This window comes from Lontra canadensis, unplaced genomic scaffold (assembly GCF_010015895.1).
Source record: "Lontra canadensis isolate GAN:19392208 unplaced genomic scaffold, GSC_riverotter_1.0 scaffold11, whole genome shotgun sequence".
NCBI classification, from domain to species: Eukaryota; Metazoa; Chordata; class Mammalia; order Carnivora; family Mustelidae; genus Lontra; species Lontra canadensis.
Window position 1 is genome coordinate 16569419 of NW_022631005.1, and position 19821 is coordinate 16589239.

The 19821-nt window shown below is 36.4% G+C and overlaps 1 protein-coding gene across 2 annotated transcripts in view; it reads right to left on the minus strand.

Annotated features, from left to right (window-relative positions):
• The window catches only part of ARHGAP15 (Rho GTPase activating protein 15), a 597249-nt gene that overhangs the window by 177109 nt on the left and 400319 nt on the right, over positions 1 to 19821 (minus strand). For both annotated transcript variants that reach the window (XM_032856130.1, XM_032856131.1), the window contains exon 11: positions 14478 to 14555. In XM_032856130.1, coding sequence (XP_032712021.1) covers positions 14478 to 14555 — 78 coding nt within the window. The remainder of the gene's footprint in view (positions 1 to 14477; positions 14556 to 19821) is intronic.

The window sequence follows — 19821 nt, forward strand, 5'->3', positions numbered from 1 at the left end:
TGGCTAAAATATTTGTAGTTTCCACGTTATTTTTGATTTTCCTACAGTAGAACGTATTTGGGAATATTCCCATTTTCTAGCAAAGGGACCATTAGGGCATGCGATTTTATAAATTTCTTCTCTTTACAAGAATAAATGTGAACAAGAGAAGTCCTTGAAACTTTAAACCTTCCAAAAACCCTATTTCAACCATTTTATTTTGTAAGGGATGCAAACACATTGCTTTCAGCAGATAAGAAATGAGAGATTTTGCTTTAAGGCGTCTTTCTGTTGGGATAAGCAGGAAAATTAGCATTTTAAAAGTTCGTTAATACCAGTTACAGACTTTTGAGTCATGAAGCTGCACTGTAGTTAACATTTTCTGTTCATATCCTAGTGAAGTGAATCCTACCTGAATGTTAGTTTTCTATAAACACACAAGGTGGTATAAAGAAACAGATAAAGGTAACTAGAAGTATTTTTTTCCACTTTTGAATTTCTGTTTTTGTAATCTGGAGATCTGAATTTAATGTAGCTAGTATACTTCACTTTTAAAGTGTTTCAATGGTGCTTCAAACATTCTTTTGCATTTTGTATCTTTTAAAAATTTTTAATTAGGAGGAATTCCTAGGAAACCAGATCAGTAGTGAGGGCAATGATCTCAGACAACTGGCTTTAGGACTTAGGACGGCTGCATTAATTCAGAAGTAAGAATAAACATAGAAGAGATATGACATTTTCTTGAGCCATAAAAAGAAAATTTCAGGCAAGGCTAGCTTTATAGTTAGACCAGTGGTCTGATTTGAGCTGGATCAATACTACTTTTTGAAATGCCTGATGGACAAACTTGATATCCTCACTATTGTTCTGATTATAGGAGATCCCTTACCTTATGCTTCTTGGGACTAGCTGAGAGCCTGACCTAGACCCTTCAGATTAACAGACTTGTCACCTTGGGAGCAGACTCTCGGCAGATGGGGATGGTGAAGTTCAGTAAGGGGTAAGAGAAAAGGGAGAGAGAGGGAAGGAATGGAGGAGATGGGGGCTTTGGGTAGGAGTATGGAGAAATTGGGCTTATTAAAACTCGACTTCTTGAAGGAGTCAGGCATGAGGGTAGAGTGACCAGAGAGGCTTCTGAAGTACACTTTAACTGATGACTGGGCCCAGTTTCTAGTCAGTTAGATCTCTGGGGCTAAAACATGCAATGGTGATTCCAAGGCATGTGTTTCTCCTGACTGAAATAACAAGGCCTATAAGGCCTCTAAGGCACTTGGCACACAATCGGCATGATGGGGAATTCAGAGGTAACTCTGAGGTACATCTCACCCTCCAGCATTCACAGTTGGGAAAGGGAGAGAGATCTGATGCAAAATAGATGAAAACCAGTATTAACCACAGGCCTAAAATGCTAGGGGAAGGGAGTAGAAAAGAAGCTAATTCCTACTGAGATTTACTCCAGAAATCATGAGATTTATCTTAAGGAGGTGAGTTCATCAGTCAGCAAGTCCGGTGATGGTGTGCCTCTTGCTCAGAAGGACAGATATGTTGCTCCTTCTGTTGCAACCAATCAAACAGTAATGTACTTACATATTCCAGTCTCTCTCACTGATGGGACTGTGAATCCCAACAGACTTAAGAGGAAGAGCAGAGAAAAGTAAGTGAATCCTTGATGGCTGTCAGAACACAGAAGGAACAGATTAATAAGGGACAGCAGGGTACTCACTGAGGAAAAATGTAGCAGGGAGTGAGGAGGCCACAAAAAGACAAACAATCTAGAGGAATGTAAAATATGAGATGATATGGTGTAACACAGAGAAAGACTGTTACTTAAGCAAAATGATTCCAGTGGGCCCCTTAGAATCTTCCAGACATTATCTTGGGTAGACTATTGGATATCCTGCTCACCCTGAGTGCCTCAAAGATGGAGACCAGACGTTGGAAGACGATAGCGAGACTTTCATTCCAGTTGTCTCTAGAGTAACAAGAGACACATATTGCCTTCTTGAAAGTTACAGTGAATAAACGAATACAACTTGAAGCAATTCAGTTAAACTCATAGGGACTTTTATTCATCTGTGAAGTGGATAGACTTCTTCTAAAGATCTAGTGAGTCAGCATTTAGAAGTGTTTTGGAGAATTTGACATATCGACATTCTCTTGGTATGGTCTAAGGAGTAAACTCCGTTCTTTTAAAGAAGATTCACCTAATTCTTCAAACCAAATCTCCTTTCAAAAGATATATGTGCTAATTTGTAGAAAATTAAAGAAGAGTTTGGAAAAAAGAAGATAATAAAAATCACCAACACTTCTTAACATTTTATGCAGGTCTTGCCATTGTTTCAGAAACAGAGTTCAGCAGTACACAGTGAAATAGTCCTTTTGAGACTGATCTCTAGCATGTACAAAATGCCTCACCTTCTTGAGGCTTGAGAAAATGACTTAACCCTGGATCTAATCAATAAATTAATTAAAATGTGTCAAGATTCTATTGCGTACAGGATATTCTTTGGGTGAAGTAGGACAGATAGACTTAAAAAAAAAACAGAAGCTCTCTTCTTTAGCAGTGTCCAGTGTGTTGGGGAGATATGATATGTACATGATTTAATGATATATGACACACCTATACAATAATAATAATATTAATGAAAATAATTACATATGTTAATTACATATTAATATATATTAAGTATGTAGTAATAATAATAAGTAATTATGGTGTATTGAGTAGTTGAAAGTGCAAGCATGGGATTTGAAAGAGTTCCTATGGGTTGGGGTAATCCAGGGAAAATGTGAGAGACATTTAAATAATCTAAGAAGGATACAAGATGAGCCCTTCATCAAATATTCTTTCCTTTAAAAAACAATATACCTCATTTGGTTACAATAGATGTCTCCATTAGGATGATTGTGAGGGACACATTTCAATAGAACTTCCATTTCTATATGGTGTATCATTTTCCAGTATAATGTATTTATTATCTCATGTTGACTGACTCATCTCAAGAGAATGGATAGTCTTCTTTTAAAGATAAGAAAATTACTCTGGGAAGGGTAAGTGACTTCTTGGACACAGTATCACAGTTAGTAAGGAGTCTTATGGAAACTGACCTGGGGTTTCTAGTGTTCTCATTGCACTTTGTTTAAAAAAAAAAAAAAGAAAGAAAGAAAGAAAGGTTCAAAAGGCACGTGGAAAATGAGACAAATTGGAATATGGAGTTTATCTCATAGAAATCCGTTACCATTATTATATCTTAATTGAACTGTTGTAACAGCTTCCTAACTGTTCTGTTTCTACTCTTGCCCTGTAAAATGTATTCTTTTCATAGCAGCCAGAATGATTTAAAAAAAAAAAATCCACATAAATAATATCAGATCACTTCCTGATTAACTACCCCTCCCACACTGCAGTGCCTTAGAATGAAAGACAAAACTTCTTATCTTGATTTACAAGGGCCTCACTGGACAAGCTTTGCCCATCTCTCTGACCTGTGTTCTGATCTCATACAAGCCTGCATTCCCTGGGACTAGTTTCCCGCTGCCTGCTTTGCTCTCCCCCCACATCTCTGCGTGCCTCTTTCCTTCCTATCAGATCAGGTTTCCACTCAGATGGCTCCTCTTCAAAGAGACCTTCCCAGACCATCCAATCTAAGGACATTTCCTCCTATCCTCATCAGTTATTCTCTCTTACATCACTATCTTGATTCTGGACATGACTTGTAAGGATCTCATATATTTACTTATTATCAATCTCTTGACACAAAAGAACACTCCACCACAGCCTGATTCCCCCAGGTTCTTCTCAGTACCTAGAAGAGAGTTCATAGGAAGCTTTCTTTTCTTTTCTTGTTTTTTAAAGATTTTAAAGACACAGCGAGAGAGGGAACACAAGCAGGGGGAGTGAGAGAGGGAGAAGCTGGCTTCCTGCTGAGCGGGAGCCCAATGTGGGGCTTGATCCCAGGACCCTGGGATTATGACCTGAGCCAAAGGCAGACACTTAACTGAGCCACTCAGGTGCCCTTCATAGGAAGTTTCAACAAATAATTGTGAATGACTAAATCCCCATTTGAAGTTTTCCTTAGGCAGATTAAAGCTGTATTTTATTCTTTAAGCTAATTTTGCTCCTTTCCTGATTCTTCTCATACACTTTGCAGTTTGTATTATTTTATTTGAATCATGGCAAGTCTAGGACAGTCACTCACAATTTGAGCCCAAGGTGTCCTTTATCAGACTGCTACAGATTTGGCAGAGCCTTGGCAACAAGCAATGACACTGAGAGGGATAACACTTGAAATTCACATAAGCAGGGGACAGTCCTTAGTGTGATCTTTGTACCACCTGGGTTGGGAGTCATCCATTGCTCACCCAGACAGTCTTTCTTGGCCTAAAGGGCCAGGCTTTTAGAGCTGGCTCAGGTCTCTCAGCTTGACAGCTGCCTCCTCTTTTCTCCACGCCTCTCCTATTTGGTCCATGCTGAACAGTCAGATTGTGACTTCAGGTGAGGTGGATATGGGGACAAGTATATATAGCTCATTGGACTGGTTACACAGAGACTCTCAAATTCTGAAGATTTTCGTCTAACCATCACTGATCATCTAACATTATTCATTAATCATTCACTTATTGAGTCCACTCATATTCAGCAAATATTTATTTAAAGGGAATTATCTGCTAGGTACCCTAAGAGCTGGGTGACCAAAATAGTTAACGTCTTGCTCGCATAGAGGAGGAAGGGCAGCACTGAAGCCACAGACAGAGAAACAAGGCAGTTCCAGAGAAGATGTGTTTGGAAGCAAATAAGATACTGGGATGGTGAGTGACCAGATGGGTAGGATGGAGGCCCATGTTCCAGATGTCTAAGTCTTGCTGAGAAGATGACTTGAATGTTGGAAAGAAAGTCTTGTCAGGGTCTGAAGGAAGCACATTTTAGGTAGACAGGAGCAAAAGTCAAGGTCCTGGTAAAGAAACGAACTTGATGGGTCTGAGGAAGGAAACCCGGGTGGATAGAAAATAATGAGATGAAAGAGAGGGTCATGGTGATATCAGAGAGCTGGGAAAAGGAAGAATCTGTGAAGACTGAAGATACTAGCATCTTCTCGTCAATTTACACCAAATAGATCACCAGTCTTTTTCGCTATTGGATTGGAAACAACCATGGAAATACAGGCTCTATGTCCCTGAGAATGCCATGTGTTGTATTTGTTGCTGTAGTTCCAGCATCCTGCATCTTGCCTGGCACATGGTAAAAGCTTTGGAAGTGTCTGTCAATGAATGAATGATGGAAAAGCTAAAATCATATTTTACGGAGCTCACCTCCGATCCTGATGTTCTGGGACACTCAGAAAGGAAGAAAGCTGACAGGGATACCTGCATTTCTTTCCAGTGGGCCCATGAATATGAGGGCATAAAAGAGAATGGGTTTTGTCTAAGTCATTCAGATTTTCACTTGAGCATTACTTCCGTCCCCCACATTTGTAAATTCTGGACACTTTATCTTGAGAGTTTGCATAGAAACCTGAAAAAAATCCTTCATAGCCTTGCACCTGTTACTTTTCCTTTTTAGAAGCAGCTTTGAGGTGATGAGAATGCTTATTTTTCCATAGCACACTTTTGTTAGAAAATGCTTCTAAACTACACGGAACACTTGGAAAAGAGGTGCTAGATAAATAAATGTGAGTCACAGAAGCCAAAATTACCAGCAACAGGGACTTCCTGTGTGAAAACAAAAACAAAGCATTCTTTCAAAATTAAAAAATTCAGTATATGGGGTTAATAAGAGCAATAGTTTCATTGCTATTATTCAATACAGATTTTCTGTCTACCTGGTCATGACCAACATTTTGGAGAGACGAGATGGCAAGCTGAGTTATATCACTGCTCCCAATTTCATTTCCGACTTGTCTAATTGCTAATATCATACTTTGTGAAGGAATAGTGAGCCATATGTCCTCAAACTTTGTCATATGAAGGCAGAAAATGGGGATACAGGATTCTTCCCTCTTCATTTCTGTCCCTTGATTCTTTTATCCAATCTAAAATTAAATGCTTGTTTATAAGAGTCTGGGAGAAAACATAATGTAAAACATAGCTTGAGTTTTCTTTACTGAGATACCCAAGAAATGGAACATAACACAACGTATCAATGAATATTGACATGGATTGGTTTGTATTGAAAGTTCATTAATTTATTATGTAGGAACAAATCTTTATTCAGTTCATATACAGTATCAAGCACTTTGTTATATTGGGGATACAGTGATGAATCAAACTTCCTACTATTGATGAAGTCACAGGCAGTTAGGAGTTACTTATTAAAAGGATCCTTTAAGGGCACCTGGGTGGCTCAGTCATTGGGCATCTGCCTTTGGCTCAGGTCATGATCCCAGTTTCCTGGGATCGAGCCCCACATTGGGCTGCCTGCTTGACAAGAAGCTTGTTTCTCACTCCCTCTACCCCTCCCCCTGCTTGCGTTCCCTCTCTAGCTGTGTCTCTCACTGTCAAATAAATAAATAAAATCTTAAAAAAAAAAAAAAAAAGGATCCTTTAAATGAAGTTTTGTCTTATAAAAGGGTCCCATGGACTGGTCACCAAGAAAGTATAGTATTAAAACAAGAATAAGTGGTTTGGATTCTTTGATGTTAAAAAGAAGAACATGTCTCCCTGCCCCTTCCCCCATGGTCAGTTGAATCCAGCACTCAGCAATATATTCTTTGGAGTAAGTTTAAAATGGATTCACTGTCTGGCTTCAAAACATGTTAATATTGCAGCCTTAAAAAAGTTACTTAATCTTTCTGAACCATGATTTTCTTGTATGAATAATGTGGATCATAAAGTTTATCTACCTTGCAAACTTTTATGAGTGTGAAAGCAAAGTCTAATTTTCCATTCCCGCCATATAGTAGATTCTCAATTAAATGCTAGCTAGCATCAGCATCAACAACATTCTGTTACATTTTAAAATATCATTTGTTCCTTAGCTCTTTAGAGCAAATCTTTAGGTAAAACATCTTTTTAAAAAAAATTTATTCTAGAATCTACATTGGAAAAAGATTGTGGTTACCAAAAAAAAAAAATCTATTATTTTCATCATACTATTGACATACATGTTATATCCATGACATTTTTTAGGTCTACTCCAACTTATGACTCAGAGTTCATAAAAATAGTGAGCATGATTACATCAATCAATACGCAAAGAGAAAACCTCTCATCACCAGAAAAAAAAGGAGTTCATAGTCTATTTTGATCTTACTCAAATACAAACCTTGTATGTTTTATGGCTTGTAGGTCATGTGGGGGTTCACAGGGCTCGTGATGTACTTGACTCACTTGGGGAGTTTTTCTTTTAAAATACATGCATATAGATCCAACAACAGACTTTCTGCATCTGAATTTTTATGACTGGCCTCCAACATCTTTATTTTTAAAAGCTCTCAACTTGATTCTTGGGGAAGATAGACTTTAACATGATCCCTAATTATCCCCTGCTCCTTGTGTTTATGCCTTGTATTATCCCCTCCCCTGGGGTATGATGGTAGGAACTGTGACTTGATTCTAACCTTCAGAAGGCACCAAAGGTGATGAGGTATACCCTTTATGGTTATCTTACATAGGATTCTAACTTCTGCTTTAGATACTAGTTTCTCTCCCTTGCTGTTTTGATGGAACAAGCTGCCTATGGAGAGGTCCACAAGGCCAGTAATGTTGAGGTCTTGAGTCCAACAAACCACAAAGAACAAAATCCTAATAATCATATGAGCAGACCTGTCTCCAACTGAGCCTCCTGATGAGGACTCACCCCTGGCCAACATCTTGATAGTAACTTTATGTGGAATCCAGCTAATCCATGCCCAGCTTCTGACCCACAAAGACTGGGAGATAATAAATGTGTGTTGCTCTAAATAGTTAAGCTGGAAGTAATACTGTTATGCAGCAGTAGATAACTAACACAGTCCTGAAATGTAGTCAGGGCTCACACCAGTGACACCAAGCAGAGTTAAGAGCAGAGGTAAACTTGGTATGTTTCCCCACTAATTTTTAATTTTTATTACTTAATTCTGTTGGTGATGATGATGACTTATAATGATGATCAATTGTTATAAATATCCTTGGGGTTTCCTTGGGGATTGGCGGTTGCATAACCGACTGATTTAATTTCTGGGCCCAATGGTCAAGTCTACATGAAAAGCCATAAATGAGTTAAGACTTGAAATTTCAGTAGATTTTACTTACCCTCTCCCGTGAACATGGATGGGGCTATTCTTTCGGAATTGGTAAATTCCCAAAAGCCTATTGATAAAATAAAACTAAATTTCTCCTTTTTGTTCAGGAACCCCCAAATCCTATGAATTTGACTAGTGAAACAAATCATTGAATAGCAGGGATTCTCCAAAGCTTTCCCATACATGATATTTCTTCTTAGAAAAGGAATTTCAATATCATCAAAGAAAACTCAATCACATGGAAGCCCCAAACCATACTTGATTATTAATATTTAGTATTATGATTGTATAAAGAAAACTAAGTTGTATTATTCTGATTTCATCTAACATCTTAAAGTTCGTATTCGTGCTTTATCACTTGACTGATTCAGAGTTTTTAAAGTCCTCATATTTTCTTTCTCATTCCCATTTTGGAAATAAAAAGTCTGAGATTCAAAGGAGTTAAAATTATTTCCATCAGACTAACAAATATGTCAGAAGCAAAATAAAGAGGCAGTTCCATTGACTCCCACCCAGTGCTCTCTCTTCACTAGATGGTCTCTGCCTTTATTTTCACTACAGCGTTAGGTAAGTGCCTTATTACTTGGCATGTAACAAATTAAAAGTGTAACTCACCATAAATGTATGATATAATTTTGCTTTAAAATAAGTAGCCAGAATTTGTGTATTTTAGATACTAGAAGTATTCATAAAGTTGTTATTAGAATATTGTGTAAAAACTTGGGCTCCTGACTGGCTCAGTCAGTAGAGCATGTGACTCTTGATCTAGGGGTCATGAGTTTGAGCCTCACACTGGGTATAGAAATTACTTAAAAACAAAATCTTTTTAAAAAGGAATATTGTGTAAAAACTAAAGACTAAAAAAATGTGAATGAATGGGAAGAGCTTGTTGTTTTGGCTTCCCTTCAGCATTATTTACAAATGACAATGAATTTTCTTAAGCAGATAGAAAGCAATAGAAGCTTTGCCATCAATAGTCTTTGAGCTCCCTGACTCAATGTAGCTGAAAAATGAGGTTTACAGAATTTACAAAACCCTGAATGATGTTAGAGTCTGGCCCTTTTATGATCAAGTGATCTTTTCGGCTTTAATGGGAAAAATAAATCATTGTTAAAAGATAATCTTGTCACATGGAAACCAAAAAGGTGCAATATCAATGATGCGACTTACCAAAAAACCGCCCTGCGGGATGGGGTAAAGCAAATAACAGTTTGTTTTGTTGTTGCTGTGTTTGGCAGAGTGAAATAGGCTTAAGAAAATACCTTGTTTTAAAAATAATAAGAGGGCACTATAAATGCACTTAATAGAAAAGTGAATGGACTTGATACAAGGGCTATTTTATAAGAACAGAACTGCCAGTTGCTCACATTCTCTCTCTCTTTCCTCTTTTATTCAATTTTTGATGCTGCAAATAATATGAAAAGCATGGGGGTAGCTCTAAAGTTAATGCTTTGCTTGGCATTGTGGCACAAATCTATATAAAAGTAGTTTAGATATAGTTGGTAACATGAAATTGTTTCTTTAATAGTTTATTTTCAATGGAGCTTATTCTTAGCATGTTCAAAATAAGCAAATTCATCTCTTTAAGCCAATGTTTAATTTGGATTATTATGCCAATAAGATCTGGGTGAATAAAGATATGCAAAGTGCAAGACTGTAAATTAATGGGAAAAAACCCCTCTCCCATTTAAAACAACACACACGCAAAATCATATGCACACACACACATACACACGCCCACACACCCACATACCCAATTAAGATTCTTGGCCACGTAGATTATAGCATTTATATATTTTGTTCCTCCGGGTGTGAAAAAGTGAAGGAGGGTGTCCCTAAGATTCTTCCTTTAAATTTTTTTCCTATATATGGAAAATATGTCTAAAATCCTGGTGGGAAGTAACTTCCTCCAGTTCAGAGAAATGGTTAGAGGGAATATTTGTTACTGTGTACTAAGAAACACCAGTCTGGAAAATTCCTACTCAGTTCTTGCCCCAGTGCTTCATAGTTCTCCCATTGGCTCACGGGCTTGGGAAGCTTCAAAGATATTTTTCCAAAAAGGATGCCAGTCTTTCTTGTCCCTTTTTTAAAGGGTGAAAGAGAACATCTAAGCAGTACCAAAGAGAGTCTGAACTGAATTTGGAGTTTGGGCAACAAGCCTAGATGGGCAGCTGAAACCAGAATGTTGATGTCAGAAGGAGGGGAACTCAACCAAATGGGATTTCCAAGACCCACTGTCCAAAGTTCTCAAGACAGTTAGGCAGGATCTCACTGCTGAAGCCCATCATTTGCAGAAGGACACCCAAGCAAGAAAACCATCAGGTCACAGATCATTCCAAAGAATCAACACAGTGTCACAGGCTGTTGACAGGTTGACATCTAAGGTCATGGACCAGTTTTCTTTGGGGGATGCCCTCATAGAGTGGAAAAGTTGCATCAGCAAAATGTCACTGAAAGCTGTCACCAAATACAGTAAACAAGGGAGAGCACTGCTTATTCATGCACCGATGGCCCAGGAAATCAAGAGTTCTCAATGACTGCTGAAGGCTGCAAAAGGATATTGTATGAAAGTAGTTTCTCAGTCCAAACACAGATACATAAAGCCCTACAGAGAATGGCAATGCCAGACTTCTTCATAACTGGGATGTTTGGCATTTTCCTTTCTTGACCTATTTTAGCGAAACTGCTATGGCAGTACCTGTCACTTACGAACACTGGAAAGCACGTGTAGACATAGAGTGACTACCAAGTGTGTATAGCATGAAAGACATACTTACTTTTGTAAGAAGGTAATCAACAATTAAGGAAGGGGAAATGCCCAATGGCAGCAGTGGCTTTCAGCAAAGTCAGAGGGATGATGATCTGGTCCTTTTTCACTTACTTGAAATATGACCTCAGGATATTATTTAACATCTCTGAGCCTCAGTTTCCTCACCTTTAAAATGGGAACAATGATAGTGCCTATTCTATGGGAAGGTAGAAAACACTAAATTAAATGATATAAGTAAAGCACTTAGTACAGTGCCTGGCACATAGTAAGTTATGAAAATATGTTAGCTACTTTTACAATAATAATAGTAATTATTATTATCATCATTACTAGTTATAATTAGAACATGCTTTTCAAAAGTGATCACTTTGGATTTAACTTGTATGTCATCTGATCTGGAAGTATAATGAGGGTATCCAATTCCTACTGATTTAGTGAGTCAAACAGAAAACCAAAACAAATTGAATCATTCAACTGGTGTATTTAGAATTGCTGATGATTATAGCATTCAAGAAAGTTAGTGAAATACGTAAATTGCAATTGAACTGTTCTTGAAAATCCCCCAAATCAGTTTACATTTGTCTAGCCTAATGGGTAGGACTTGTTCATTTTTAAAATGTATATTTAGAACACACTAAAAAGAATACATTGTGGAATATGAACATGGAGGAGACAAAAGGTGTTAATACAAAGGGAGTATGCCAAAATCATGTATGTTCCATCTTTGAAAACAAACAAACAAAGAATGTATTGCATTCACATATCGCTTTATGCTTTTCATGGAATTATCTATCACTCACTGCCACCTTTTTTTCATTGCACACACACAGGCACATGCACGAAGGGGAGGCTACAATTTACACAGTCAGCCTCTTTGTACCCAGCACTGATTCTCTTCTAAGTCAGCTCTGTTGTTCAAGACCAGTGTGCAGATGGAGGGGAAGGTATGGTGTTAGCACCAAAAATTATGGGTCCACTCCAGAGATTTCATTCAAAGGATAATCTGATTAGCAAAATTTGAGACAGGCCGGTGTAGGCATTCTTTTATCATCTAATTCAAAAAACTCCACAACACAACTTGGACGAGATCACCAGTATCAAAGGTCCTAATGTAGCATAATTTGTGTTGAGCATGCTGCATTGTGACAGTGCTATAAACCAGAGAGACAGTTTACTGACAATTCTGTGCTACCAGATACCAACTCAGGCCTCTGTCCAGCTTTACATTGTCAACTCTCGTGGAAACATGAGCAGTTACACAGCCTCACAGGATGGGGAAGTCTGGATTGCAAAAGATGAGATGGACAGATTTCATATTTTCATTGCAGATTTTTTTTTTTTTTGCCTTTTCAAACTGCTGAGCATAATTTTTTTTTTAAAGGCAGGAAATGCAACTAGTGTTTGTTTCTAGCATGGCTTCTGTTTTGAGATTTCTTCTTTGTAGAAGAAATGTGTTGCCCAGCTGTCTAGAATCCCAATCAGGATATGGCTTCAGTATGAAATATATTAAAAGAATGATTTTAGCTGGTTATAAGCAGGAACGAAAATGAGGCTGGGCCTATTTTATCCAATTTTTCCTCATAGAGGGGGCATTCTGGTTCAGTCCAAAAGGGGCCAATATGAATAAATGAGGTAAAGCTGAGTTCTGGGGTGTTTTGTTTTGTTTTGTTGTTATTTTGTTTGTTTTTGTTCCTCTTTTTGCCTTGGAATGAGAGTTAATTGTGAAACATAAAGGTTCATATTAGTGAGCAAACAGAGCTGAGGAGATTCGCAGTTATAAAGATTCTCAGAAATAAAAATCATGTGTCCACTGGCCAGAAGTATTGCAGTCAACACTTAAAAGAGTGGTTCAACTCAAATTAAACTGTTGGAGGATTTAATGCTTCTCAGTATTAATATTTCTCTTATTTGCAACACACACACATTATTCAACAAATATTAATTAAAACCTCCCTTTATGCACACCCTAGGGCTACTCTTGGTTAATGGAGGAGGTGACAAAGATGATCCCAGTCCTACCTTTTAAGATGTACAGAGATTTTTTTGCAGAGACAGCTATTTCAACCAGTATTGTAACTTTAACCAACTTAAGATGTTTTAGTCTGCTTCTAGAACATTTCTTATTTTTTGTTTTTATTTTTTTTTAATTCTTCGTTTTTTAAAGAGAAGTTTTAGGTTTATAGGAAGACTGAATGGAAAAGATAGAGTTCCCATACACCACCACTACCTCGTACCTCAACACACAATTCCCCTATTTTTAGCATTTTTTATTAGTGCAGTACATTTATTACAATTGATGAAGCAATATTGATACATTATCATTAACTAAAGCCCATAGTTTATATAAGTTTCACTCTCAGTGTTGTATTTTACATAGATTTGACAAATGTATACTGACACTTATCCACCATTATAATATCAAACAGAATAGTTACCCTACCCTAAAAATCCCCTGTGCTCATTGTTTCATTCCCATCTTGCCCCAGATCTTTTGCTATCACTGATCTTTTATTGTCTCCATAGTTTTCCCTTTTCCAGATTATCATAGAATTGGAATAATGCCATACAAAACCTTTTCAAGCTGCCTTCTTTCACTTAGCAATATGCCTTTAAGGTTCCTCCAAGTCTTTTGGTGACTTGATAGCTCATTTCTTTTTATCACTGAATAATATTCCATTATATGTATGTGCTACAGTTTGTTTACCCATTTACCTATTGATGGACATTTTTGTGACTTTCAAGTGTTATCAATTATGAATAAAGCTGCTGGAAATATTGGTGCACAGGTTTTTGTGTGAACACAAGTTCTGAAATCTTGGGTCAATATCAAGGAGCACAACTGCTGGATAGTAGGGTATGAATATGTTTTCACATGAACCTACCAAACTATCTTTCAAAGTTCCCATACCATTCTGTATTTCAGCCAGCAGTGAATGCAAATTCCTGATGCTCCACACCCTTGTCAACATTTGGTGCTGCTGGTGGCTTAGCTTTGGGCTATTCTAACAGAAGGTTAGTAGTATTGCATTATTGTTTTAATTTGTAATTCTTTGATGATATATGTAATTCCTAATTTTTAATTCTCTTATTCACCTATTACATATTTTTGTAACATCTATGATTTTGACCTTTATGCTTTCATCATTCATTTATTCAATTATTTATCCACATGCAGTCAGTGTCTATTATATGCCAGGAACAATTTTTCAAAGCTAGGCTATTTTTCTTTCTTTTACTCTCTTGTTAGTTTTTTTTCATTTTCAGTTTGTCATATTCCACTAATTATTTATTTCACATAAACTCTTAGTTGGTTTTTCTCTCTGGTCTATTAATCTCCAAGTAAACTGGCTATCTCTTATTTCTCTGGTGATAATTGTTTCATTTCTTCAAATTTCTCTTGTTCCTTTCAAAACTTTAATCATTATAGATTCATAATACAAACAGCACAGAGTCTGAAATATTGTTAGAGATGAAACTACTGAAAAAAATGAAGAGAAGAAATCACTTACCTTGGTTGACAATAAATCTTAACTTCTGTATTGTTGCCAGATTGCCACTAACTCGGTATATTCCATCAACATCTAGACCTGAAAATAAAAGGGCATGTTTTATATTTGCTCATAAAAGAACTGAGACAGTAAAAGAAAAAAAAAATGTGGGAAGGAAGGTAATAGTAAATCAACACCAAATATCCCTTCCTCATAGAGAAGACAAATTTCTCTAAACCAAGCAATCTTCAATAGTTCAAATTCAACAAACTAATCATAAAATTCAGTCACAGTCAATCATCAACAAATTTGAATCCAGTTGAATCATAGAAGAGTAATAGATAGCATTGGATTTCACACTATAGTTAAGATTCAGTCCCAAGGAAAACACGGGAATTAAACTGGTGGTAGGTAGGAGAAGAACCTTCAGATATATATGATTGCCCCTTCCTGGACAGAAAACAACCTAAGTGATTGGTAGAATCTTCCTTCCTTTCTCCCTCCTTTCCTCCCCACCTTCCTTTCTTATTCTATTCTATTCTATTCTATTCTATTCTATTCTATTCTATTCTATTCTATTCCATTCTATTCCATTCTACTCTGTCCCATCCTGTGCCATTCCATCCCATTCATTTCCATTCCCTTTTTCTTATAATTCTATAGCATAACATGCATTGGTCAAACTATTTTAAATTACAGAAGAAAATTCTATTCCAGTTGTATGTAACTAGTTTGATAATCTCTGGGATATTACAGGTAATGGGGGTACTCTATTATGGAGAGATAATAAAGGAAAAAACCTTTGACAAAATGCTGAAATTAGTTTCAGAGTATTTTAAAACTAGTCATCTACAATTCAGAATAACATATCCTGGCAGTGGATTTGGATACTGAACCATTTGTTTTCCACACATTTATTTATAGCATCTAGTTATTTCCATGACCAAATTATCAAAAAATGAGGAAACAGGAAAATAGAAAGAGAAACACTTACTGAAACACTGTTATTGTCCTTAAGGTATGTGGATAACATAATTTTAATGTCAAGAGTATATGTTCCTTGATGTTTCCAGGCCCTCAGAGAGCCAAGGGATGAGGCTACCACCCAACTATCTCAGCTGTTTCTCTTGGGAAATGACATAGAACCATGATTAAACATTGTAATTCTCAGTCATAAGTGTTAAATAAGATGGTAGAAATTATTGCCATAATATAATGGAATAAGGGCTTTGTAAAGCTCTTTACTGACATGAAATGATCTCTTTTATAGTAGGAACATTTCTGGCATCGTGCAAAATATTTCATCAATAGTTTAGGGTAGAATAACATAACTTGCAACATTGACACTGATGATAAAAGTCAAAACAATCATTCACTGTTTTTTAATACTTTTTTAAAGAGCATTTTTTAGTTTATAGCAAAATCGAAGGGAAGGTACAGAGATTTCCCATATGATTCTTGTGCCTCACAGATGCATAGCCTCCCCAATTATCAGCACCACCCACTAGAGTGATACATTTTTACAATTGAGGAGCCTACACTGATACATCATAATCAATGTTTATTGTTGCATTATGGTTCATCTTGGTGTTGTACATTCTATGGTTTTGGACAAACGCATAATGACATATATCCATCATTATAGAATGATACAAAGTATTTCCCCTCTGCTATAAATCTCTCTGCCCACTTATTCATCTTCATGATTTTTACCCTTCCATGTGAAAAACTATAGAGAAATTTGGAATAATATCAATAAAAGGGAAGAGTTGTTAGCAAATGTATTAATTGGTTTGAGTTTTGTAGTTCTAAAATAATTTAACAATAAACCACTCTCTCTGTCCCTTCATGAGAATTATGAATTTGTGAGGAATTAGGATGGGGTTGGACACCTATGAGTGTGTTTGAGTGTCTAAGACACATTTATAAAAATCACATATATTATTTCTTCCTAATGCACAAAATAGTTCATTAATCAAAAGTTACCCCAGTGTGTTTGCTTTTAAGTACAATGTGCACTTGACAACTGAAATATAACAATAATCCTAATTAAAATTTTTTTTACATTTAACTTTTAGTTTTAGTATGTGACCATTTTGGTCTTCAGTTTATACAAATATACCCAGAACTTTATAATCTATTATTCATTGCTTTCCTTACTTTGTCATTAGCTAGTGTTTAGTAGGTAGATTTAACCTGCAAAATTTTAAATAAATGATAGATTTTAAAAATATTAAAACTTTCAAGTAAATTATGTCCCTTTCAAAGTACTCCCTCTTGGGGTTATATTTAATTTTTTTTTTTGAACATGTAGCTATTAGGGAAAATATTTTGGGGAATTCTTTAAAATTACCTTCAGAGGCTCCTTATTATCTGCACAAAAATTTTTCTGGTGGCAAGTTTGGGGCCTTTGGTAATAGTTTTGGAATTGGAACTAGACAAAGGTCATTCAAAACCATAATTGGTGAATAATGTCATCCTGCTTGCCACCACAAACAGACAAAATTTCACCAGTTGAAAGTGGTCTGGTATTTTCCCATGAGTTATCAATTTCTTTGAAAGAATTTAAGAAAAAGAATATTTTAGTAAATAGAAACCTTGATGCACTAGGCAGACCAACATTCCCCAAGTGAGAAATCTTCATAAGCTTTTTATAGAATTGGTTAAAGTAGACCAATTTAAAATAACAATTCAAGGTGGAATGTTCTTATAATCTATTACAATATAAACAAGAAAATTTACTATATAATTCTTTTTAGGATCAATTTTTGTTTTGCTAATTAGTTGGACCCTTATCAGAGGTGAATAGTAAATGATGTTTCTTGAATGTCGATGAATTTTTGTTGCAAATAAGGACCTTATTTAAGTTTTACTTTATTTGCACAGCTCTTTATTTAAGGTAGAAGATCAAGCACACTTCTATTTTGAACCTGGGACTCTTTTCTAATTATTTTATATGTTATTGTAAGTGCATATGTTGTCTAGAGTTGTAAACTGAATTTTAATTACTGAAATTATCCAGGGTCCACAAGATTTTTTTTCCTTTTCTAGAAATTTAAAGTTACAACATAAGAAGTAACCCCCCCTCCTTAGTGTTTCATAAATTTCAGTAGAAGGTTTTCTTTCTTTTCTTTCTTTCTTTCTTTCTTTCTTCCTTTCTTTCTTTCTTTCTTTCTTTCTCTCTTTCTTTTTTTAAGTTGGGTAATCAAAAACATTTGAAAGAGCAGTATGGGTTGGATATATTATGCTTGAGCAATTGGAAAACACTATACTGTTTAAACAAAGCGGCCTCATCCTAAATTAATAACCCAATTTTCTTCTGGGATAAAAGGAGGGAGGGCTGGGGATGGAGACAGGGAGTGTAACTCAGACCAGTGCCACCACTGTGGTTATAGAACTAAGTCACAGCAGAGAAACTGCTTTGTGGCTTAAGATAGAAACCAGAAAGTAAGAGGGAGTAAAGCAAAACATATTAGATGCAATTTGAATTTAACTTGACACAACTTCCAAGCCCTTTAGATTCAGAGATATCAACACCATATATCTTGGGAAGGATAACCGTCCCTGGCATTAGTGGCTCCTGCTTCAAACGGCTCATGCTCCCCTGCTATCATACTTTTTAAATTACATAAATAGAGTGAAAATGACAAAGTACATATTAAAAAGGAGGGTATTACATTTTGCAAAATAATCTGGAACATATCAGGGAATCTTAGCAGTGATAAATTATATAGGTACAGTCTTGAAGTTGATTAGTTTTCCCCCGAATGCCTCACAGAGTGGCAAACCCAAAGTCCTAGGAATTATGACCCAAATTACAGTGATTCACGTGCCATCCTCTCTTTGCTCCAAGAACTTTGAAAGTTATGCCAAGCCAAACCAATGTAAATTGGTGAATTTGGACATCCTTTTCATGACCACATTATCCTTGCTGGATTGGAAACTACTTATTTTGGAAATATAATTAGACCTTGTATGATTTTTAAATGTGCAATGTCTTCAAGGTACCCATGTTGTGCTTTGGTGAAGTTTGGAGAAAAATCACTTTGAAAGGTACTTTTTTCAAGAAAATACCATGCCTGGATGCTGACAAGAACTTTTCTTGTTATGCTAAAAATACTTTGGGAACATGGTGAAACTGTCATTTTCCTTTTTTTTTTTTTTTTTTTTCCCAATCAAACTGGCATTAATGGCAGTAATGAAAATTTCTCTGAAGAAATCCATGTTCACTGAAAGGTCATTTGTTCATCATCAGTTGACCTTCTTAAGTTTCAAAATAGTGTTTACCATTGACAGAAATCACTGGGTATTGCTATAGGAAACTTACAGAAGTCTCTCTCCCCTACTCTGCCCCCCCCTTTTCTTCTGAAGAAGCTTAGAGTAGGATAGGCACACAATTAGGAGTTATTAGACCAAATGGTGGTCTAAACCCAGTGGAAAGAATGCAGCTGTCATGAGTAATTCCCACTATAAATCTTAGACACTTTCCAAAAAGAAATCTAAGAGACCAGCACTGTTTCCAGAGTTGACTGGCTTATCTGCCAAAATACAGGCAGTTTTTAACAATGCAGATGAGCCTGTTAAAAATAGTTGCAAACTATGTATTAGGTAGCATTTTTGGTAGCTTGAATGATGGGCAAACCACGAAGATGGAGAATTTGAGCCTGCTTGAGAGGTGTGCCCCAAAAGCTTGCTTGTTTTTCTGGAACATAACAAAATGCATCTGAACCCCTGGAGTCTGAACTGTGGGCTGGGAATTTTATGCAAACAGCCCCTCTCCTGAGATTTATGGCACTTCCTAATTCCTGGGAGGCCAGAGCTACCGCAAGAAGAGTCATTCTCGCAATTCTTCGGTCTTCTGGCTTTCCCCTCTGGCAAAAACCGATGAGCATGGGAACACCCAGAATGCACCCAAATAGCTGCACATTTCTTTCTTGGTCTTTCTGAAGGTCCTACTCAAGTTCAGAGCTGAACATGAGGGGAAGTTAGTGTGCCTTTCAGACCTATTCCTCCGCCCCCAAATTGTCTCCAACCTTCTATCACCAACTTATTTGTTCTCACACTTTAAATTCAATGCCTGAGAGAATAGGATATAATCTGAAACTCTAAATTTAATTCTTGCTCTGTCTCAATGGCTGGTATTTCTGCTGCATCTATTTGCTGGCTTTATTTGACTATTAATAACTTCTTGTGAGATGTCCATCCTTCAAGAATTATTAACTTAGGAAATAGTTGACACAATTCTGATTGTCAAATAATAATATTTTTCTACAAGTTAACTTTATGATTTTATAATAGCCATTATGAATAGATTTTTTTCACTGTAGAGGCAAATATACTTCTTGGGCAAAATTGAAAATTAAAG